The sequence below is a fragment of the Poeciliopsis prolifica genome, unplaced genomic scaffold (assembly GCF_027474105.1).
Source record: "Poeciliopsis prolifica strain line A6 unplaced genomic scaffold, Auburn_PproV2 SCAFFOLD021, whole genome shotgun sequence".
NCBI lineage: Eukaryota > Metazoa > Chordata > Actinopteri > Cyprinodontiformes > Poeciliidae > Poeciliopsis > Poeciliopsis prolifica.
In genome coordinates, this window is record NW_026562396.1 from 3,900,270 (window position 1) to 3,925,622 (window position 25,353).

The window sequence follows — 25,353 nt, forward strand, 5'->3', positions numbered from 1 at the left end:
AGTTAGTTATCTAACCAAACTAACATCACTGCCTCCATTTTATTGTGCATGTGTATTATGTGTGTGTGTGTGTCTGACACCCTGGATGGGAAACCTAAAAGAGACAATGTGTGTGAATGACACTGAAAACTTGTTGATCAATGCGCTGAAGGTTGTTTTGTTTTTCAGTCAATGAAATAAAAATTCAGAACTACACAAATAACTGCATAAATAAAGAAATGAGCCAGAAAAGGATAGGGGAGGACATCCTGCCCCAAGTAGAGGAGTTTAAATACCTCGGCTTCTTGTTCACGAATGGAGGAAAAATGGAGCGAGAGATGGTCTGCAGTGAAGAAAGAAAGGAGATAGATAGATAGATAGATAGATAGATAGATAGATAGATAGATAGATAGATAGATAGATAGATAGATAGATAGATAGATAACATATAACATTTTAAGAAATGTGCCCTTTCTCACCCCCCTCCACCCCCTCACCCCACACACACACAAACATACACACATTGTTTTTAAAATGTTCTCCAAATTGTTCCAAAACATAAAAAATGAAAATATTTCAAACCTGAAAGAATTTTTTGTGTGGAATAAACCAGAGCAGAAAGTATCATACAAAACATTCCTTTGAATCAAACTGATAAAAGTAGCATAAGAACACACTGATTCTAACGCGAGTCAAGAAAGACCCACTCAGTCAGTCACTCATGCATCAGAGGATTCGTCACATATTAGCAAATGAAAAGCTCTTTCAAAAAAATAATAAAAAAGCAATTACACAAGGACAGTAGACGTTCAAACAAAACGTTTATTGAAAAGTTACTGTACCTGATTTAAGTTTGATCGGCTTTTGTAAAACAGTGAACTTGACAATCAACAAGTTTGCATTTCGATATCAACAGGCCAAACTGAGGCAGCTGCTCAGTAAAAGCTTTCCACATTCACATGCCATCTTTGGTTTAATCAAAAACAATAATAAAAAGATATTTACAAAGCATTTACAGCAAACAGTGCAATTTGAGTGTCGATCACCTCCAGGCCGCCTTGTGCTTTAGCATACAGCAGAAACCGTTTTCTCTCGTATTAAAGTGCGTTCTCGATCAGTAGTTTTGTGCATAGATAAGACGCAGACGTGACAGATGTGTGTCGATTCATTTTAGACTCAGGCAGTGCTCTTCACTGTTACAGGTAGTCAGCAGAACAATACATCATCTTGTGTATGCATTAGTAATACAACGTGTAAATTGATGTGTAGCCACTGATGATGCTGGAAGGCAGATTTGTTTTGTCAGATTTTTGCCTATTAGATAATAGTTCAGCTGAAAATGTAGACATGTACAAAGTAAGAATGTTATCTAGCCATATCACTTAAACCTCTGGTGATTTCTTTTGGATTTACATAACACATTTTAAATAAAAGCTTTTATCTGTATTAGAGGTGAAACTCCTCGTCTATAAAACACTTGGGCTCAAAGCAAAGAGGTGAAGTTTGCGCCATTGGATTAGTTACAGTTTGAAAACGAAAATAACAGCAAGTTTGATTTCTGGTAGTTTGAATGAACTCTTGTGTCGGTGTGCATCAGCCCGGCAGGACCGAATGGGACGTTTGCATATTGCACACTGCAAAGGGAGAACAACAAAACGAGTTTAGCAAAGTTGGGCTTTTCTTTGAGAAATTGTCTCAACGAAGCCTGAAAACCTCCACAGTCGATAACTACAATGGTGGGAATGATCTTGGTTTAATTCTGCTTTTCCTGTTTAGGATCTGTGCTTGTGCATTCACACCTTCGTCAACAGGACATTGACCTCTGAGTGAAGGTTGCACTGAGGTCAAGTATAAATGCCGCCATTGTAAGACAACTGAGAAGACTAAAGCACAAAGTTTAAGTAAATGTCTGCTGTCATTGTAAACTCGAGATGTTAATGATTTCACTTGCAAATCACTTCAATGACCAAATTAAAAGTATAGTTTTTAATAAATATTCTATCGCAAACTAAGTTAAACCAGATTAAGGCAATTAGTTTAACAGTAGCAGTTGGGTGAAGTTTGCAGCTTCTTGGTGGACCTTGAAGACTCATAAAAGCTTAGAAAAAAAAAAACATTATTCATCCCTTAGAAAATTTCAAATAAAACTCCCGTCTCTCCAACCTGCTCAGGAAAAGAGATTCAACTAGAATCTTCTTTTTTCTGATGTCAGAACTCTTTGGTTTTCAGCCTCGCGCAGCTGAATTCAGCGTCCCAGACAATATTTACAGATTATAGTTTTTTTTTTTTGTTTCATTTTTTTTTTTTTTTTGCTTTAAGGCTGGGGTGAGAAAAAAATAAATAAAACAAAAGAACTAGGAAGGCTGCATCCACTTTCGTTGAGGAGTAGAGAATGTAGAAGTCGTCCCTGAGGCTGAACGCCAAGACAAGCTCAGTCTTTTCCTGTTATTATGCTGGTGGTGTCCAAGTCATCCAGGGTCCTCTCATAGCGAACTGTCGAGGAGAAGTAGGATCGTTTCTTCTTGTAGATGATAAAGCCGATGGCGAGGAGGAGGACGAGGAGGACTATGATGAAGAGTCCCAGAGCAACAGGGGAGCCTGAAGACTCTGATGGGCGAAAACGGGTAAAAATCAGTTTTCCTCCATATTTACACATCAAACTTATTCCACTTGAACGTTGTCGGTCCCACTTCTCAAGCACTATGATACTCACTTGCTTGAGTTTTGCAGACCACGCGGCTCTTGGTGGCGTCGCAGTCGACCAGTTTCCAGTCGCCGACGTCTCCGGCCATCATGACCACACAGTTGTGGTTGGACCGTTTCCCTGACGTCGAGGCCTCGGACTTCAGGTTGGTGTAGGACAGGGTCGAGCCGTCCTGCCAGGACACAGGTTTACCTGGGAGGACGTAAGAGACGAAGATGAGTTCCATTGCAATCCGCTACATGCTCATTGCTAACTTGGACCCGCTATTGGTTTTCTTACTTGACCGTCATAAAAACCAAGATTTTCTACTTTCTTTCGAAGAGGTCACTGTTCAAAATGACAGTTTTCCTGTGACACTAGGCTGTTTCTCTGCTATTGCTGCAGCTGCGCAAAATATCAATGTTGAGCTGAGTTAAATGCTTCTTCCCGGCACCGATTGGCTGTTTCAGAACAGTGGGGTATTTCTGCAGATAGCAGTATGACCACTGGGAGGAGCCAAAGAAGCTTGACCTAAAATGTGAAGTCATGTGGTTTAAAGGACAATTTCTGCCATTTTCTGCTGCGCAACATTAGCTAAGAAATGACCATGTGTTCAAGTTTATTGTCAGCATGTGTTGAAACTAATTTTGCTGTGACTAGACACCATGAAAATAAACTGAAATAAAATTCTGTACTCAGGAAGGAGAAGAAGAGGTCTCATTTATTTGCTTAGTTCAGTTTTGGGTCTATTTAGGGACACTTGGCATCAAAAGCTAAATTCAGACTGAATTTCTAATCCTCCATTTTCGAAGCATGTTTGTCTTTGTTCATAAACGCAGCTACAATTTCATAGAACTGAAAACTGGATAAAAAAAACAATTTTATGTTTGAAAAATGAAGAAAAGTTCTTACTCAAAGCCTTGCGTAATATTTAGCTATGGTAAGAATAATCCGGTTTTATGTAGCTGTAGCTGCGATAATGTTTATTGCAAACTGTAAATCTAGAAAAATTTCACCATCATGACAATTCCTTGCCTTATCTAAAATTAGTTGGATATTTTATGGACTCCACCTTCAATCTAAAAATCAGGCGTTACCTGCAGAGTCTAATTTGACGTCAAGCCAAACTCGGCTGGTGATGAGAGGGTCGTCGGTGAGGTGCTTGTTCAAGAAGTCGTTCTCCTGTTTGGATTTGATTGTCAGTAGATGAGCATCTGTTGGCAAAGGGAAAAACGTAATTGCTGGATTTCAAGTGGCTCACATGCAAACCAAGAAACCCGATGTGCGTTTTAATTTCCTGATAGTATTAACGCTGAACCTGAAACACAGACAGTTTTAATCAAACCAGACAAAAAGAGACATCAGTGAGATGTCCATTGATCTGGTTATATTTGAATTAATAAGATCCAGCTCACCCAGCTGCTGACATATTGTCTTGGCCTGGTCCATGAAGTAAACACCGTAGTTATAGAAGCTCCCGTCGAATAAATAACAGTGATCCTGATGCTGAACCCATCTGGTCGTCCCGTTGCCCTGAGGGCAGGAGTTGTTCTCCACGGCGGCTTGCAGCTTAGCTCCTGTTTCACAGCAACAACATGAGCAACAATTGATATCAGTCCATCACATAAACACTCGCAGGAATATCGGCTGCTTTCAAACATTTGCATAGCTTTGAATGCTTCTTTTTAGCAATTAGCTTTATAGAACTGAGCAGTCGACACAAATCCCTTTTCCTACTACAGTGGTGGAATAGGCTCGAGTTGTCGTCTCACTTTGGGAGGACGTGGTGGTGTTGGTGGTGTAGCAGATGGCGCCGTCTTGCAAGGTATCACAGAGGGTCTTCACCCACTCTCCAGCAGGGTTAATGTGAACACAACTGGGGTCGCTTGAGCTGAAATCCGTCATGGATTCTTTGATGTTGTACTTGTACTTAAATTGCGTCCCGTCTGACCACTCGAAGGCTGAGCCACTGACCTGTCCAAAGAAGTCAGAAGAGGTACGAGTTAAGAAGAGGCAGAGGCTCTTGTAAGATGGTGTTAATGTGCTGCACAGGCTATGTTAAACCATAAAACTCTTACATCCTGGTTTGACAGGCCAATCCAGAGAGGGAAGCCGTCCGTCTTGGCGATGAGCTGCAGGTGCTCGTTGTGTTTTTCGTCATGAATACTTGCCAGGTGGCCGCCACGCTGACTGCACTCTTCCAGAGCCTGGGACCAATTTAACTGTTTGGTGACAACCTCATAAGAGAGAGTCTCGTAGGCCTTAAGGTCCTTGAGCGAACGCCTGTACTCCGTTTTGGGCTCTACAATGGAATAAAAACGTTAACATCAAATACAGTCAGCAGACAGACTAATTATTCTGCATTGCGATGTGAAGCGCAGGACACTGACCATTATCCAACTTGCAGACAACAATTGACTTTTGTCTGAACGCCTCAAAGGTGTCTTTGTCTTTGAAGAGAATCCAGGTTCCCTCAGAGGTGAGACCAGCCATGAAGGTACTGTTTAAATTGGGTCGGCCTTTCAACCAGTTGGAGTACTGGACACTCGTTCCATCGTACCACATGGTCTGGTTATCTAGAGCAGAACAACATTTCCCTCACTCCACACATAGCGACGTTTGTTGCTTTTAGAAGATATTTGCCCACTTATAGATCTCTTGTTTTTGATTTGTGGTCACACTTACTTTTGTATCAAATAATTTTTATAACAATTTCAAAGACAACCAAAGAGGATGTAAGAAAAAACATAGATATTTTGAAAGATGATTTATTTATTAGCATTAAAAAAAAAAGCTATCCTAAGCACAGAAGATCTGGCACAATGGAGAACAGTTCTCCCCTAAAGCTAATGACTGGTAAGGAACAAGATAGCGTAAGTTGTTTATTTAAGCAACAATGTTATAGGTACTGCTTGGAAAAAAGCATTTGTGATTTGCATTTGTGGATGGTGCCAATATGTATGTAATTAAAAGAAAAAAATCTTTCTGTGTAAATATCTTATTATGTCCATTAATATAGACCACATAACATGCCCTATGCTACGGCATAGTTATGTGTACGTGTGGTGTACAGACCAATGAGGCTATTTGTACAATTCTCTTTTTCTTCAAAGGCAGTGGGTGTGGCTTATATACAGGTAAGCAACACCCAATAGTCCAGAAATGATGGAAGTCCAGTCTTTTTTTAACCATTCAGATGTGGACTTACTGGTGAGCTGAGTCTATATGCTCTGAATTGTCATGCTCCATAAAACATTTGGTTAATCACGGTGAATTCATTAACATTTTTTTTTTTTCAAATATGTCAGGCTGTTTTTTCCAGCTTTTCTGCCATTAATAACCGACATTATCATTTGAAAACTGCATTTTGTATTTACTCCATTCATGCTAAACCTTCTGAAACGTTCATGTGTTTAAAAAATCTGTAAGGGGGCAAATACTTTAAGTCACTGTAAACCCTCACAAACACCAGAAAAAAGACCTACCGCTATTTCTGAACATTCCCAGCCAAGCAAAGTGGACTAAGCTTTCATAAGATTTGAGCTTGTCTGCGATGAACCTGTTCTCCTCCTCGTTCCTGATGGTTAGGATGGAGGCCTTTGGATCTGAAACGCAGGCGATCAGAAACACCCATTACCGAAACATTCCTGCCCAAACATCAGGACGATAAAAGCGAGGTCCAACTCTCACCAAGTCCTTGGCAGGTGTCCTCCACTTTATTGTTTTTAAAAGCATCCCATCTGGTCGAGACGAGTTGAAAGGTGTAACAGTTGCTCATCCAGGGAATCCAGTTTGGTCCTTTCATGCTGTGAGGGCATTTAGTGGCAGCGTGCTCCGGCGAGGGAATGACTTCATCTAGAAGAAATAAGTGCACATCTGTATTTAAAGAATTTAAAAGTGAATCTGCACATTGCAGCTTTTATGTTCTTTGAACATTCCTGTAAACAACTGTACCCAACAAGCAACCAAAACATCCCATCGATGGCGTTTCTGTTGTCTACGTTTGGGAGCTGCACTCACTGTGCGGTTTGTAGCAGATGGCGCCTCCAAGCTTATCCTCGCATTCTGTGGCTTTCCAGAAGCCGTCTGTGTCCAGGTACACGCAGCCTCCGCTGGTGGGCTCCGGAGACCATCGACTGAACACGGTGTGACTGTGGTCGGTCCACCGGTAGTGCTGCCCACTCTGGACACAAGGAGACATCTCACAAAACAAGAAGCGTAGGTATGGGGTATTTAAATGACTTGCAGAGTGCTTACATCTTCGCTAAAAAGGCCGATCCACAGGGCGGTTCCAATGCGGCTCACTTTCACACTGAGGGCGGACTGTACGGAGGAGTCGAGAATGCTTGCTGGATGCATATTTTTACTTTTGCAGTACTCCAAAGCCTCAAACCAGGTAAGATTTTTGGAAACCAGTAGGAAAGAGTAGTCTTTGACATTCAGAGGCTCTTCAGTGATAACAGTCTTGACCTCTGTTTTATCTGCAATGCAGGATAAAGAGAGAAGCGGTGAAAGGGATTAAAGTAAAACACTAACATGTAAATACATCCCAAACATTTTTTTTATTTACATAATGTTTGGGATTTTTCAAACATAAAATATGGTAAATATTTTAGAAAATAAAAGATGAGAGCAGCAGTATTTCTATGTCAGTTTTGGTAGACAGATGTGGCAGCTAAAACTCTGATGCCACTGAGAACATTTGCTTGATCTCTTTCAAGTATTTTTTCTTAGGCCTGTCAATACAAATTAATATTCTGTATTTCAACCAACCAACACCTTCATTTTAAGCGGCTCATGGGAAAACCTTACCTGCATAGTATTGGCAAATGCCCAGGTTTTGACTCTGGGTGCAAGGAGCGTAGTCCCACGTTCCAAGCATGTCAGAGTGGTCGTTATTGATCAGGTACGCACAAATGACTGTACCCTCCGGATCCAAAGTCTAATGATAAACAAAACCCATCAGAAGGCACAATGCGACTGTTTGAAAATAGAAAAATAAATCTTAACGCACAAACTGTAAATAACGAGGCGATTACCCTGATTCCCATTGTCTTGTGCATGCCCAGAAGCAGAGGGTTAAAATTATAGTAGTTCACCGGCGTCTGATCGACCCAGTGGAAGTTGTTCTCCTTGATCTTCATACCAATCCATACTCTATCCATATGTACCACACTTGGTAACAGAGTGTTGATAAAGTCTAGAATGAGCAGAAAATAAGTGATGTAGACTGGACACAATTTTATTGTTTTAACATCCTAATTTAAAACATTGGTTTGACTTTGACTCATTGATAAAAGCATCGTCAAAAGCCTGTGCTTTCCTCTTTCATGCGACGGTTTAACGCCACCTGATAGGAGCAGCACAGCTAAGATTTTTGTCTTAGGAGAAAAACCCTATAATGCGGCTCCTGCATTTTGTGAGGAAAAGCTTTTGTTCTGTTGAAAAGACAAAAGCAACTTCAACATCAGGACAAAAAAATAAAATAAATAAATACACGAACAGGTAACGTGTTAGGCTAAGAAGAAGAGTTGGATTAAGCTCACGTGCATCAAATATCATGAGGGATGATTGTCGACTAAAATTTAATGATAGTGAAAATCCTAAACGGAAATAAATAAAAGAAGAATGAAAGACATGTCAAGCAATGTCCTTACCTTGTTCCACCTGATCTGATATGGTGACCAGGGTTCCCCTCAAAGATTTGCACTCTTCATTGGCTTGTTTGAACGTTATGGAGGTCTTGTTCAACACTGTGTAGCACTGAGAAAATAACACAAACACTGTAACCATCGACGCTCAGAGCTGAACTGTGACCCTCATGCATCATCCCAAATCTTGTGCTGTATGAAAATGTCTTGAAATTGTAAAACCTCTTGAGTAAATTCACTGGCTGGCTAGAAATTAATCCAATACGCAGAGCGCTTCTTTCGGACCAACAAAGAAACTTGAGGAGGTGCAGTGTTGAATTTTAGAAATATTAGATGCATCTGTCCTCGACAGAGGATTCGGCTCTCTGCTCATTTTTATCTTTCGCTAATGTTCTCTTACATGAAAAAAACAAACAAAAAAGAAAACAGGTTAAAAGGAACGGTGGCAATAAAGGGATCCACTTCATACCTTCTCCCTGAAAGAGACTGAGCGGCCGCCGCAAGGATATCTTTCAGGTTGGGGTTTCGCAGGGTTTTTCTCCACTGATGTGACGTTGAGCTTTTCACACACAAACGGATTTTTCTGCAGGCAACTTAGATAATGGCCTGCAAGGCAAATGGAAAGGAAGGGAAACAGAACTTTTTGAAAAGGCTAGCATTATGAATCAGGTGGTTCTGTTTCAGGGGCATCCACATTGAAGGTTCTTAAGCCAGTAAAAACTTTAAAAAGGTCCAACCAACGTGCTTTGGACAAACCTTTACAGCAAAATCAATGCCATTTACTCCCACTCCCACTTTTTTAGATGGTTAATTTGAATGCAACATAAACTGACAATACGTGCATCTTTAAATATTTTTATTTAGAAATATATAGTCTCTTTCTCACTTCAAATAAGTGATAAATTTCAACAACAGTTTTTATTTTATCATCTCAAACAGCAAAGCCTGCTAAAGGTCGACTTACAGGAAGGAGTAAACATAATAATAGCTAAGTCACATGCCACTTCCCTTTGTTTGACCTTTGAACATGAACAGCAACGACGACTCTATGTAAAATAAATAAATAAAGAGAGTAGCATGCTCCCACACAAATAGTTTAGTTTTCTAGTTTAGTTCTTCTGCTCTTCCCTTTGAGTGGAACGTCAACAAAGTTTTCAGTTACCTGGAAAATGGTTTTTAGGGGTGATGTGAGTGCATCGGCCCAAAAAGCGAGAGTGGTAAAAGTGCATCTGGGTGTACCTGGAACACATGCGAGTTCAGTCAGTGCTGCCATCACATTGTGATTTTTTTAATACAGCTATATTTAATACATTAGACCCGTGTCAGACGGTTTTCACTCACGTAGGGGGGAACAGCCGGCCAGGGCGCGTCACTTCCATCCACCAGTTTTGGTCTGCTGGTCCACCCAGCTTTTAGCGGTTTCAAAACAAAGTAGTTACTATTAACTCCAGTTAATACTCATCATAAGAAGATATATTATGAAACATCAATTAGAGTGTTGTGCATTTTCATTAATCTACTGAATTGGGATTTAATACATTCCACTTTCTTGCTAAATCACATTACATTTGTATCTGAGGTGCTTTTTCATTGCATCTAGCTAGATTCTCATGACTAAATGCTCGTTTCCCACGACCCCGGAGAGGGGAAATAATTGTGTCGGACTGCGAGGATTTTCAAATCGGCTAAAAATCCCCCATAGGAATGAAAACAACAATGAAGGGAAAAAGAAGCACAATAACATGTTTATCCCTTTTCCACTCCCCATTTCATTTGGAACCATTATCCTGTTTTCGTTTTATGGGTCGTGGTTGCAGGGTCTCAACAGTTTTTTAAGTAACTAACAGATAAATTAGTCTTCAGTATTTCAAACAACACACTGTCGAGGCTGAGTTTTACATCTTTCATGCCGAACTGCTTTGAGAGGAGGTGAATTATTATTTTCTTTTTAAAGATTATCCTAAGCAAGTTCCTCTTTCATGGCATTCCCCTGTTAAAAAAATCTTCCTGTGGATCTTATGAAAGTGTATTGATCCACTGTAAGACTTCTCAACCTGACTTTTAGTTGAATTTAAGTTTTTATTTGTAATTTTGCTCAATTTTAGGACATCATTTGCTGGTAATGTTATTGTAATACCAGCTTGGTTTATTATTGCATTTCAGTTGCAATACTTTCACATCTCATCATTATTAACTTTACATTGGCTTCGTATTTCATTATCAAAACATCATCAGATGTAAAATAAATATTTCAACACTTAAATCAGTGGAACTGACCTTGTCCAGTTGTTGCTGGATCTTTGCATATGCAGTAATGCTTGTTGGAGAAGCCAGTTTGCTGCCATTTGCATTGCAATACTGCGTAGCTTCATCAAAGCTTAGTTTGGGCTCCTTTACGAACCAAAACTCAGCTCCGTCTATGAAGACTGAGGTCTCATGGTGCCCATCTGAAAAACACAACAATACATCCAACGGTCATCTACAGTTGAAGATGGGAAAAGGATGAATCAAAGAAATTATTGATATTTTAATGAACGAATTTCAAAAAACAAAACCGTAGTTTAATTACCAGGCTTGTACCACTCTGGAGTCTTTGGTTTAATTCCTGTTAAACCGTGGACAAACATAAATTCAGAAGCATAAAATAAGTACAAATACACATGACTTCACTTATTTATTTTCTTAACAATAACTTCCTAAATCGCACAGTATCCTCCCGTTGGTTAGATTTATAAAAAGCCAATGGAAACTTGTCATCTTGTGCTTAATGCAGACACTCCACAGAGGGGTTGAACGAACACACTCACCGCGGGGAATCTGGCAGACCCACTCCAGCTGAGCGTCACAGTGGAATGGCGTGGCAAAGAACGGTGGGATGTTTATGTCATATAAGTAGAGCAGCAGGTGTGTGAAGGTTCTCTTCATGGTCTACAGGGCACACGTTTGGAAAAAGCATAAGAGTTCTAAGAAATACACAGAGATTTGAAATGAAATGCTCAAGGGGAAAAGTAAAAAAAAAAAAAGAAGGTTATAAAATTAATGCATTAACTGCAATTCAGTATTTTTAATAATCAAGTAAAATGCTCTATACTACAAAAATAAATCAAAATTTGGCACAAGCATGTAAAGCAAACCAAAGCAACACAAATCCAGCAAACCTTGAAAGCTGTGCAGTCTCTGTTGTAGTCATCGTCCTCGTGGAACTCGTGGTGTAAAACATCGAAGGATACCTGTGGCAAAAACCTTTGATTAAGCACTCAAAATAAATACTCTCTCCCAACAACAAGATGATGTAACACTGCTGTACGTAATTCACAAAGTAAACCCAAGAACTTTTAATGACATGGCTAGGGTGAACTTTCAGAAAGAAAGCTTTCAAAGCACACTGAACATGGGACATGATTTTTAATACAGGGACTTACAGGGCGGCCATCGCTCCACTGCCAGGATTGATCGGTTGGATTTCTTCTGTTCAGGCCGACCCAGAAGTACCGATCATCGCTGCAACGAGACAAAGACATTCAATTTATTCCCACCAATCAATCAAGAAATGACCGAAGAAAGATATGAGTAAAATCCTCTAAAGTTGGACAGACTTTTGAAAGAGTGTTTTTGTTTTGCTTTAAATTGCCAGACTGACTCCTCTGACTTAATAAGACATTTTGTCCAATTAACTGTCACTTCTTGCATGTTTTCTCTTGTTCAGATCATTCTCTGAAAAGTCACAGAATGGTCAGAAAAGTTAAGACCCTTCTCCCCAAACTCCCAGTCTTAATCTCTAGTGTGACGTCCGTATTACGGAAGAAGACATACCTAATTGAATTCCTCATAATGCGGTGCAGAAATGCCATCTCTTTTATGTTTGTGAAACTGGGCAGGTTGGCTCCAAGAGCCTGACAGAACCTCCTGGCTTCCTCCCAGGAGCGCTTCCTGCTGAGTCGCTCCTCATGAAATACCTGGCAGGGAGAAAGATCAGCTCATAAAAGCTAACCAATATAAGAGGTTAAGCAGAAAAAGGCAATAAAAAGTGAATTTAGGACAAAAGAGACATGTGGTGTAACAACGCCGAAAGACACGGATGATCTTTGTTTTTAAGAATTGAAAATTTTTTATTTCCCACAAATAACCAATAAAAATCAATAGTTGAAGTATTATTTAGTGCAACCTTAAAATCATTAAAAACACTGCATTATCAAATAGAATAATGCAGCGGCTGAAGCTGTACACAGCGTGCGTACCTTGAGCTTTTCCTTTAAGTGAAAAAAAGAAAAAAAATGTTTTTGGAATTTTTTTATTATCTAACCCCCTTTTCTATTAACACATTTGTGGAGTAACATCTTATACATAGCCCATAAATGTGCGAGTCTGTGGGAATGGGCACATGCACGTCCTAAAGCCTACATGTTATTGGTCAGTTTACTGTCATTTATTTGCCGGCTTGGCGGTTTTTCTGTAAGCAAAAAATTTATTTCTCAAAGAAAAAACAGGTTATAGTGGGCCATGCGGATTACGTCTGGCCTGCATGTGTGTGGTTTAAGTTTGTTTGTGGTTGTTGTAAGTTTGTGCAACACATTGGAGATGTGGTTGTGCTTTTGCAGGTCAGGTGCAGTGATAGTTTTGTGCATATCCTCCTATTATGTACTGTAGGTACCCTTGGCTGTACGTACCTTGTAGCAATATTTGCTGTCTGTTTCAGACATCCATCCATCAGCACAGGTCGCATTAGGATCCAGTTCTGGTTCTGGTTCTGGTGGCGGAGGTGGTCCGAGGTCTGTTCTACAGATTGTGCCGGCTTTGAAAAGGGTGCAGTTCTTTATTTCCCATCTGCCCAGTGGCTTTGCTGTCGAAATCACAGCACAACCTCCGTCCCTATCTGGAATACATAGATACAGAAAAAAAGATATGGCCATATCATTGTTATGCATAAGAAAACCAGTATATCTGAACACCACGACAAAAAAAAAAAACACCCCAAAGCTCTGCTTAATCTGGTATTACACAAGAGTCTAAATTACCACAGTGGAGCATTGGGCTTGAGTTACTCACTAACCTGGTTGAAACCAGCCCCAGTTAGTATATGGGACCACGCCCGAGGAGTCACCCTGGCTCATCCAGTGGTACTCTCCAGTGTTCTTGATGTCCTGCAGACCAATCCAGAAATACTGAGGGTCTTTGCTGATGTGTTCTGCAAGCAGGCGGTTGATGAAGGCCTGCTCAAACCTAAAAGAAAGAAAATAAATCTGAATGACTCAGCCCCTGCCACAACCTAATAAGACACAGCTCGCCATGCAAGTGCACAGAAAAGGATTTAAAATGTTGTGCATTACGGTGCAGGAATGGTAAAACGTGCGCCCTCTTTCAATGCTAAGAGACAACACAACGGGATTTGGATAAAAAGTAATCTGAAAGTAAACAGGTTATGACAAATTGTTAAATGTAAACTTCAGTGAACATCAGCGGGGCAAATCCCACCATGTTATGTAACCAACTCCATGTAGCTAAAACTAAAACTCTGGAAAAGCAAGATTTTGTCAGCGTCTATGTTCTGGTGCATGTTAGTCTACTAAACATAGATTGCTACAGTTTCAGTAAATTTGTACAAGAATAACACGAAAGAACATTGTGTCAGTTTTGAAATGGTGACTAAGAACCTTTGTAACAATCTTCTCAGGGGGAAATCTCCCAGCCAGTCCAAATAAATATAAAACTCAAGAGCCACATCGCAGTTTGTTTGTTTTTGCATGCTTAATTATAAAGTCCCAAACTGTACATTAAGAAAATGCTTTGTCAAATTGTATCTGAACAGAAAATAAGAAATCTGGAATAATATGCTTTTTGACACATTTGTCCATCCATGTGTGTGTAATATAAGCATAAAAAGGGTCAATAATCCCCCTTGAGAGGTGATTATTTTGAGTTTGCTTCAGAGCCACAAGAAATGGGCTCTTCATTCAGACTAATATAAACTCATCTGTGGAGTAAAGGAAGGATTTCTCACTTAATTATGGAAGAATCTCTCTGAGAACTGTGAGTAAAAGTGTTGGCAAACCTCCACAACATATTTACCTCAGAAACCCAGAAAGTACCACATAAGTTAATTATATAAGGATTTTTCTGTTCTAGAACTGACTTAAGGTGATTGCAGTTTTACTGATGATAACCAGACCCCACCTGTTTCTTATGGTGACGTTACAGTGGTCTTTGAAGGGCACTTGTTCAGTCCTCACTAGATAGCAGGAGCTGCCATGCCTCCTCCACCCCTGGGCAATTAAAAACAGTAAGACTCAGATTATAATCAAGTTACATGCAAACAGGGACAATGACCCACATTCACTTCTATGCAATATCTATAAAATGAAAACGGCACCATCGATGTATGTTTTAAATATATTTAAAAAGTGAATTTTGGTTGTATCCTTAATATATATGTAGATTTTAATTTGCTGACCAGAACCTAACAAAATTAACTAGTTACCAGTCTTATATAACACACTGCAACAATCATTTTTATAAACTCTGACCACAAAGACAATCCTTACATCTTCATAGAGGCATCCAGTTTGTACTGACGACTCATTGAAGACTCCCTTTTTCTGACACATGAAAGACATCTTCGTTGAGCAGTCCCCAACCCGCCAACCATGGGACTGAAAAATTAAAATGAGTAATTAGGATTTTATATATATATACATATATATAGCTTTGACTCTACATCTTTTTGCCTTTCAAAACATAAAATGGTGAGGAAAAACACACAAACCTCCCGATAGTAGAAGACACAGGTGGGATCCTGAGCGTTCTGGACAGGCTGGTTTTGGTCCCAGTAGGTGAAGCTGACAGGCTTATCGCCAGTCCACATGAAGACGGTGGGTTTTAATCCATAACCCTTGAGACCAATCCAGGCACCAGGAAAATTAACATCTGCATGACACGGGGAAACTTAGAGGAAACTCGAGAAAAGACTTTAAATCAGCCTAAAATGGAAAAAAGTACAATAACAGGTCTCTATTTAAAATTAGATCTTGGTTTTCAATCCCTGCAGTAACAAATAGTTTGTTGAAATACTTGGTCCCTGTAAAAAGTATTTAAGTGATTAGAATAATAGAATTAAAAACACTCATTAATGACTTTTTTTTAAGTAGATTGCTTGGTTACTTTCCCACACACTTCAAAAATGTCTTTTGTTGAACCAAATCATCTCTTTGGAAATATTTTTTCTTTTCTTCCACATAAACCTGCTTGTTCAGTGACTATTGATGAAATCAAAGGAGGGTTTTCTCTCTTCTTTTGCCATTTGAGAAAATTACCCAAGAGTGCTTGGATGGGTTTGGCATTGATGTTTGCAAACTTCGACACCTGATATTACTCTTCCATTTTCAGGAAAATATGGACTGAACTGAACTAAGCTGAACTAAACTGAATGGGAAGAGACCCCGGGGAAGACCCAGGACATGCTGGAGGAACTATGTTTCTCAGCTGGCCTGGGAACGCCTTGGGATTTCCCTGGAAGAGCTGGAAGAAGTGGCTGGGGAGAGGAAAGTCTGGGCCTCCCTTCCCCCGCAATCTGAACCCAGATAAATCTGAAGAAAATGGATGGATGGATGAACTGCGTGTAGCACAATCCTAGAGCACAACTCCTCCACCTGCAGTGGAGACCTTTTCTTTGCACAAGTCTGTAGCCTTTTGTCTACATACATGCCGTGACCAGCAGCTGCATTTTGTTCCCAAAACGGAACAGGTGTGTTCAGTACCTTCCTCGACATGAACTACTGGTTTCAATCATTGTTGAGGCACAGCTTCAAACCTGAACTTCAGGTTTCTGTAGGCATCATTTAAATGACTCCCAACATTCATTTTATGAGTCATAGATTAGTTCAATAAAAAGCAATCAGAAACAAAGTGTGCAGTTGACTTGTCAAATTCTTTTGCTCAAAAATAAATCTGAAGTAATATGAATACTCTTTAATTATATGTCATAGATAATCCCATTCTGCTACTTTTTGAGTTTTTCACAGCAAGAGAAAAGAAGAGACTGACTTCAGGCACACATCAGAGGGTTACCTGTCGGAAAATACGTGCTGATCATCTCGATGTTGTCAATAGAGTGGAAGCTCGCTAGTTGTGCTCCTCTTTCTGTGTTGTTGCAGTATTCTTGGGCATCTACAAAGTTCCTCCGTTTGTTGATGTCGTTTATTAACTTGTAGCACCAGCCGTTCCATGGCACCCATCCCTCTGAACACACGGTTTCTTTATGAGCTAAAGGATCTGGAAAGATGAAGAAGAGCAGAAAGAAAGGTATGAGAGGACCGTACAAAATTTTAGAGTTAAGTGTTTTATTAACTGTGAAAAGCTACGTTAGATAAAAGCACTCCAAATAAGGTGAGGTTTTTATCATTATTTGTTAGTAAGATTCCCTTAAAAACTGGTTGGTAATATAAATCCACATAAGAATTGGAGCACAGAAGAAGAAAAGTATTTTAAATTATGGTGTGGTCCACAGCAATGAACTTTTAAATAACAAACAAACAAAATCATCCCAGTACAGTTGTGTGACAGTTTCACTCAGAGGAGAAACAGGTGGCATGCCATGAAGTGCACACTTCCTTTAACCGACCTGCGGCTGTCGTGTCAGAGGCATTCACCCTCTTCTTGCAGATGTACGGCAGCCGTTTGTTGCATGACTCAGACTCAAAGTTTTTTCCAGAATTTAAGACGCCGCAGTCTGACTCGATGAGGAACGAGGTGAATGGCATTCCTGTCAATAGTAAACACTGCGTTAGAAAACCAATTTTTAAAAAGTACGTCCTAAAACGCACGGCGCATGTAAACATCGCACACCAACAGTGGGAAATAGACAGTATGCAAAGAGCAACACGCAGAGCTGCAACTCACACACACTGCATTTGAAGCGACGTAACATTTTCCTCACTGCCTGATTGAACTTTTTCACAAAGTGGGCAAACTTTGGAGAAATATGAAACAGTGGGTTGTTTGCTACGACAACAATCCACTACTGTACTTGCTGGTCACGACAGTGACACACTATCAATTATTTTAACCATTGAGCGTTCATAACAAAGAAAGACAAATTGCTTAAATATACAGTGAAAAATACAATTCCTGGCAGCCTTGGAAAAGGCACCGATTCAGTGCTACTAATGGGTCATTTGGCAACACTAACAATCTCAGTGGCACAGTGTGTCCAATCACAAGGCACACGCAGCTCCTTTGTAACACTGGTTATATTGTTTCACTGACTGCTGCTGATGTTTGTAGAACAGCAGACATGGTTCTCTCTCTGGATTAGAGCAGCAACATGCCAGCTGCTGCCAAATGCAGCAGACTCCTTGTCCGAGTTTTGATTTCCTCAGGCTTTTAGACTGTATCTTTTTACAGGTACATGGATTTATGTTTGCATCCGTCAGTCAAAAACATAGAACAGAAAAAAAAAGAAAGAAATGAACATTTCTGACCTGCTTCCCAGCGCAAGACATTAAGAGGAGATCCGTCTGACCACTGCCATCCCTGGGCGCTGTCTAACTGGTGAAGGCCGATCCACATCCTCTCGGGCATTTCACGAAGACCGTCCAAAACTGCACAGTGCAACATCACAGCAGTCAAGAGAAGCAAACATAAATGTTCTCATTCAGAAGATGTGCCAATGTGTACATTAAAATGCCATAACATCGAGGTCAATATCACCAGAATAATGTATAAATCCTGGGTTCTATTTCTACATTAGAGTAGAATAGAATATATATTATTGATCCCCAAGGTTGGAATTGCTTACTATTCCATACAAGGTGTTAAATATTAATAAATGCAAATATAACCATAAGCAACATAAAATTTATTTAAAAAAGGGGGGGAAAATATGTATACATACACACACATCAGTGAGATGTACTAAGTATGTAAGAAATCAAATATGACTAAATATAAATAAAATAAAATAATAAGCATGCACATGGAAATATGCTAACATCCAAGTTAATCTCTGAATGAGGCCAAAGAAAATTAGATCTAAGTCACTCAGTTGGGCTTTGCAAATTATAGCCTCAGGCACTTTGATTTTCATGTCAAGTTGATTATTTGGTTGAATAATGGCCTTATTTTGTTCATAATTTTATAATATTAAGAACAAGTTTTATTAGAAAGGGGGAAAAGAGGAAAAATCCAGAAGACTCTATGAGCATAAGCAGTTCAGAATGGGATGGGTGGTTCTGGTCATACTGCGCCTCATGAAAGGGTTTTATGTGTACAAGACAACTTCATGTCACACAAAAAAACGTCATCAACATGAGAAACCATAAAAGCACCCAATGAGGGACAAACCCTTCAGTTATGATGATGCAAACTGTGAAACTGTTTAATTAAAAAACAGCATTCCAGCTGTTTCGGAAAACACCTAATAACATTCGGGGTTTTCCTTCTTCAGAGGTGATTCATTTAGTTTGAAATCTCCTATCAGGAGTAAAACCTGCTTCAGCCAAAGTCCAGTTGATGATTATGTAACACAGTTGTGGATATCTCACCGCAAACATAAAAAGGAGATGGGAAGTACAATAGGAGGAAGTACATGAAAGGATTCCTATTGGAAAGGCACATAAGCAGCAACAGCACGCTGTGTCTCGAACAAAAGTAAACTGTAATAGAAACATGCTAACGATCTGGCCACTGGCCTCATTTCCTAGTGAAGTTGAGGTAATTAGGCATGGAGTCAAAAAAGTGAAATGATCTGAGTCATTGGTAGTCAATTTAACCCTCCTGTTGTCCTCGGCTCATGTCGACCGAGGACAAGCCCTTAAAAAATATGTTTTTCAATTGCAGCTGCATACAGAAACTTTAATCTAACAGTCCTGCATCAGAACTACGGTGTGCACAACTCAGGGGGAAGTTTAGGCTCAAGCAATTCAAATGTGAACTTTGCAAAAGAAATAAAAATAACTAAACCCAGGCCTCAGGTCAGACTGACCGGAAGACTAAGGAAATCACAGCTGGACAGGCAAACAGTATGGAATGGCATCACTGATCTCCGTAAAACTGATATCTTTTCAAATTTCCCCCCCTCCTGTTGCCCTCGGGTTGACATGACCCGAGGACAAGCCCTTATAAAACATTTTTTTAATTGCAACTGCATACAGCAACTTGAAATCTAACAGTCCTGAATCAGACCTACAGTGTTCACAACTCAGATGGAATTTTCTGCTGGAGCAATTCAAATGTGAACTTGACGAAAAAAATAAGACTAACCTCCTGTTGTCTTCGGGTCAAAATGACCCGAAGACAACAGGAGGGTTAACCTTTTTCTGCTCGCACAAACACAAGCACTTTGAAAACCAGCTGATTAATTATTGACAAATTCATCTGTGATTTTGAGGCGGGTAGCGAAGTGAAGGTACATTTACAGGAAAGGTTGGTCTTACAGGCCGTGGAGTTGAGATCGGACTCCGACACACTGAGAAGATCGGCTCCCTGACTGCGACATGAATGCAAAGCTTCATGCCAGGTCACCGCGGCGCCAGAAACAAACTCATAGCAGGGTCCCCCAGGCGGTCCGGAGAACAGGGTCTGGCAGCCCACCTCTGCAAAGTCACGGACACAGAGTCGTTGAAAGTGCAGAAACAGAGCTCAGTCGAACCCAGATTGTGTTTTAGAAAGAAGAAAACTGCTACGCAAATAAAAGTGTACATTAAACCAATTAGCCGACAGAACACATGTATTTTACAACTGCGTAGAGAAGTAAAAACATGAACTTACCAGGCAATAGACAGTTCCCCCACTTCTGCTCATAATTGAAGTCTGAGGATGTGGCACACCAGGACAGACTGGGGACCTGTGCATCAGGAATACATCCGTGTTGCCAGGTGTTGTTGACTTTGAAGGGGAACTGGCATGGGGCTCCTGCAGAGTTCCCTCTGGTGGTGTGAACAACTGCCCAGACACAAGAGACAGAGTCACAGCCGCATTACAAGCTCCTGATAGTTATCCATTTGCAGGTTTCCATCTTTCCAATTGAGAGAAGATGTAACATGAGATGCTGCAGTACGAAGGCCAGCAGGAGGCTGCAAAGAAACACAATCTGGTGGAGCAGTGATTCTCAAACTGGGGGTGCTGTGGAGACTGCTTGGTGGGTGATGGTGTTGTTGTGGGTGGGATTTTGCTTTGGCAGGTGGAATTTAATGCCAGAAAGACCATCATATTTTAAAAATATAATAATAATGAAATAAAAATGTTAAAACACTGAGCTTATCAAAAGGAACAATTAGGCTTTAACTGATTTTACACACAGATATTTAAATACTCCTCAATACTTAAGCTGCATATGCTATATTTTAATTAGTTTCTTTCAAAATAAAAAGATCAAATTAGGTTATTAAAAACCACAGACTGCCACTTAATATGTAATTTTCCGTATTAATTTCACAAGTTCAGAGTTTTTAAAGGAGCCTGAAGAATCACACAGACACACATTGCTCCACATTCTGCTTCCTGCCTCTTCTCTTGCGAAGGAGCTGTGGATGACGAAGCATATGCAAGTGCGGGAAGGAGAAGTCGTCTCACTTTAAGTGCTTCCTCTCGTACAGAAAGATCACTCTGGTTGGTCAATTCACTCAGAAATTTGAGGCACAAGCTCATAATTTTATTTGTGCAAGCTAAAAAAAGCCACAAGCTGCACAATGCACGTTTTGACTTGCACTGAGATTCAGGAAAGGAAGTTTAGAAACCACTAATCTGTCATCTTTAGGTTTGCACAAAAATCTATTTATATACTCATTAGTCATAATATTTTGACAGACTCATTGGGTTTATCTTCTGCGGGGAAAACAAAATCAGCACATTGGAAGATGTTTTATGGGAACATTTAGAATCTTCAGGTTTTATTGGAGGTTTATTTTCACTAATCTGAAACATTTCAAAGAGTCAGGCTATTGTGTTTGATCCTATTCATGCTCTGAACTCAGAGTTCCAGCTGCTTCCTTCAGCGAGTAGATATTGTCTGCTCAGACACAAAACCGGCCTATCAGAACCCATCGGTTTGGTGTTTTTGGGTCGCTTACGTTAACCTCTAAGGCTTTTTATCAAAATTTCACAATCGTGCTTCAGCAATTTCACTCTAAGCTGCTGCTGCTGCTTAATTAAGGCTACTGCGTGTGCCTGCCTCTGTGAGGGGAGTTTTGTTGTTATGCCTGTGAAATGTGTGGGAGGATTTGGTTTGGAGGCAAATGTCATTAAAACCCATCTTAATATCAGCTTGTAGGTTTTAAAGCAAAACCTTGCAATGTGACAAAGATGAGTGATGTGACTCACCTTGGCTGTAAATGGTTACACTCTGAAGCATAATGCCAGATCGTATTTATTAGTACAGATGTTACAAAACTTTTTTTGAGATCTCCATTGTGTCAAACTGTTCTAATACGAGTCAGATTATTCCTAACAATGCTTCATAAACATACTCCTTGTTTTTCTAGAACATTTTAACTTTATGCCACTGTTTCATTGAACATTTAATAGTTGCTACATAAATCAACACCTTCAAGCGCTGAACAATCGGTTGACTGGAAATCCCCCAGCCGATTGTACTTCCTTCCACTAGAATGTGACAAAACATGCAGCCCCACAAAAACATCTAAGCCAGGTAAATAAGACAGGTTCATTTTAAAATGTGCCTCAACTGGTTTTTCTCAAAACAACACTTGGAGACATATTTTTGCAGGCACAGTACAGAGATCTCAGGAATACACTAGAAGGTAACTTCAAGAAGTAAATGCATTCAGCAAATTTTACTTGCTGCACTATGTACAAAATTTACCAATATTTTTTTTCCCTTCCCCATTCCCTCAGATAACTTCCTGAAGCATCAAGCCCAAGGGCGCCCGACAAACTTCTTGTCTTACGCATGAGGAAGGGGAGGCAACACTTACCACGATAAGGCCTCTGGCAGATGTTTTCTTGGGTTCCTCCTCTAACCCAGGAGTCTTTAGAGTCCCGCTTGGTCCCAACTTTATCTATGGTGACCGTCAGGCCCATCTGGTAAACTGTGTGCACCACTCCGTCGAGGCAGCGCCACGTCAAAGGGACGGTGGAGCCACAGTCAACCAGGGTAAGCATCTTCGAGCTAACGTTCAGCGCCAAGCAGAGAGACGATGCCACGTGGAAGAGCCTCTCGCCTGAACCCCACTTCCACAGCTGGGATCTGACGGTGGAGTTGCAGGAGGTGATTCTAAACTCTCTGGAGAGTCCCACTTCCACACATTTACCTGTGGTGGAATGCTGGATGGTGAAAGCATCTTCATCTGAGGACGAGAAAGGGGAAAAACATTTATCTTTTGTTCTTATTCAGAGACCAGAGGTGCAGATATATGGATATATCACAGGTTCTTCCTGTTCTCAAATCAAGTGGTCCAATGGTGGCAGTTCTTCATAATTCCATTCGTAACAAGATGCCAAATTACAGATTAGATGCGAGATGCACAGCCAAAGCAACAAATCGATTATGTGTCCTTAGAAATGTCAAGTCAAGTCAGCTGTGTAAAACCAGACTCAGCATGGTAAAGAACGGACCAGAATGCAATTTCCAAATAAGCCAAGTTTTGCAAATAAAACAGCAAAGTCTGTCAGGGCTGCATAATCTGGCTGGGTGTGGCAGCAAATACAGCATGGAAGACACAGCACAATGACCATACAATTAAAAATATTTATTGCCCTTAAGCCTAAAGTATTTAAATCAAATTGATCTAAAGAACAAGAAAGAGATCTGGTAAACATCGAGAGCTAACTCTTTTGTGGCTAAAACCAAGACAAAGTGGTTCTCTTCAGATTAATCTTCAGTGTAAACTCTGCTAATACGTCAGCAGTGATTAAAGAAAAAAAGTGTGAAAATGAGGGAAAATGCAAACTGTTGCTGCATATCCAAATGTGTTTGAGATAACGTGTGAAAAAGGCTCTAAGGTATAAATTTGGTACCTTTCTCTTATCTGCACTGATAAGAGAAAGTGTACACTGCACTAAAGTGATTTTCAAACACCAATGTGTTTGAAAAACGTCAGCAATTATAACCTGGTGTACAGAGGCTTCAGACACTGCTGGCAAAAATGTTAGTTTTTGGAAGCATAAAAAAATATGACAATATCAGGAATGTTGAACTTTGTAATTAATCAGATTGGCTGGAATAAGACTAAATGATTTAATCAAACCCAAAGGCTTTCTGAATTGAACTTGTAAGAAGTCACAAACGGCAGGCAAGGCTTTAGATGTTTTACTGTGGTTTGGATTACCAGAGACGAGAAACTTAGAATAAATTACATCACTGGATTCCATGAGACAAAACCTGAAGAGAAGCTTCAGAAAACTGCAAAGGTTGCTCTAGTAATTTGTTCAAAGTTTTTGACATTCCCCCATCTTAAGGAGTGCATGACTCAACAACGCAAGGCACCATGGAGGCATCACAATCAATATGAAAGTGAAAGGTAAAATGAGGTTTTGTTTCCACTTAAAGCAAAAACTCGAAATTATATCAAATTTCAAGTTTCATCTAATATCTCACACCACAAGAGTGATTGATTCTAACATGGTGATATGCATGCGGATAAACAAGCTGGGTTTGTATAAAAAGCAGCATCGTCTTTGAAGGGAAACAGTATTAAGGTAAAATGTTTGTTTTTTCCCCCCTCAACTGTTCTCCCAAACTTCAATATTTTCCCCCATATACATGTTCTCCACATGTATATGGAGAACAGTTTAAATCTACAATTCACCCAAGCTGGCTTTCCAGAAATAGAAAGTGTCAAGTTGCAACCGCAAAGATGTTCGTGTCAGTGAGTGATTTGTGTCATTTCAGCCCTAAACTGGAAGCAGTACATAACAAACACCGAGCAGGTGCAGGGGGGAGTTTATTAGACCTGGGTTTTAACGAAGGATCCCAAAGCGACTCAGACTGTAAACAAATCTGAACAGAAGCTCACTTGTTGTCGTATGACAGGTCTGTGCCCATTGCTGGCCTCCTTTCTGAAAGTTATGACCCAGCTGAGCGGACTGTGAATGTTAGACGGCGCAGAGCCGAAAGCAAAGTGTCGCAGATTACTTACCGCGGCTCTGGTCGCTCTCCGGTGAACAAGTTCCCCGGTTGACTGACGTCTCCAGCATCAACAAACAAAGCCAAAGTGTCGCTGCGGACAATTTCAGCATACTTGCGGCGGTCTGCGTTTCTTTGATTTTTGTTTAAGGCTTCATAAAGGATATGTTCTGTTGTTCCCTCCGGAATAAAGAGCAGCGAGCCTACCCCTATCGATACTTGTAAACAGAAAGTGAACAGAAAGCCCAGCAGTCCGCGCGCGGTCTCAGCTGTCACATCAGCGCCTCCCAAAGAGCTGCGCGAGCGCGTCGAGCTGGCGTCAATTTCCGGACCGAGCGTAACAAACGACCGCAGCAGACGTCGGGAAAAGTTAAACGAGAGAAAAGGGTTCGTAATAAATTAGCTGCATTTAAACATAACCGAAGCATAAAGTCGAGAAAAGCGACATCAGGGGGAAAAACAAATAAAGAGTGAAGAATTGCGTCAATTTTAAATAATTAAATAAACATATCCTTACAATATTATGCTAATCAAAATCTGCAGAACGCAAATTTACTTTCCAGAAAAACGACAAACTTTCAGGTTTTCAAAATAAAAACAAGACGTCTGCTGTTCAAATGTTAATCCTGAGAGACTTTCCAGAAATAGAAAATTTCAAAAATAATTACAATTAAAAATAAACAAATTTAAAAAAATGTTTCAAACAGCGATGAGGTTAAAAAAAATCTAAACAAAACTACCAGGCCCAACTATAACACAATCAATAGACATTTCAATACAGTAAAAATTAAAGACATTTCCTTTCTTCACCTTGGTCATCATTGCTGCAGCTCCTTGTGTGTTCACAAAACTTATGACAAGAATAAACATGTATAAATATGTATAAATGTCAACATTTCACTGGTGTATTTGCTCTTGATGATTTATTTACAACACTTTTCTTTTGCTGATGCTAATGAACGTGG

General features: G+C 40.1%; 1 protein-coding gene across 1 annotated transcript; it reads right to left on the minus strand.

Moving 5' to 3' along the window:
• Positions 1-783: 783 nt before the first annotated feature.
• Positions 784-25,007, minus strand: ly75 (lymphocyte antigen 75). Its single transcript, XM_055044771.1, has 35 exons — positions 24,402-25,007; positions 22,239-22,610; positions 20,074-20,247; positions 19,740-19,898; positions 17,787-17,906; positions 16,928-17,068; positions 16,375-16,578; positions 15,074-15,234; positions 14,853-14,960; positions 14,485-14,573; positions 13,364-13,533; positions 12,981-13,186; positions 12,127-12,269; positions 11,736-11,814; positions 11,472-11,543; positions 11,121-11,241; positions 10,883-10,918; positions 10,591-10,760; positions 9,655-9,722; positions 9,476-9,552; positions 8,783-8,919; positions 8,320-8,425; positions 7,702-7,862; positions 7,475-7,604; positions 6,920-7,143; positions 6,683-6,845; positions 6,353-6,517; positions 6,148-6,267; positions 5,053-5,238; positions 4,741-4,964; positions 4,435-4,636; positions 4,078-4,239; positions 3,760-3,876; positions 2,693-2,875; positions 784-2,586 (listed from the first exon to the last, which is right to left on the minus strand). The coding sequence occupies exons 1-35, from the start codon at positions 24,499-24,501 to the stop codon at positions 2,411-2,413; spliced, it is 5,226 nt and encodes a 1,741-aa protein (XP_054900746.1). The 5' UTR covers positions 24,502-25,007; the 3' UTR covers positions 784-2,410.
• Between the last annotated feature and the right edge of the window lie 346 nt (positions 25,008-25,353).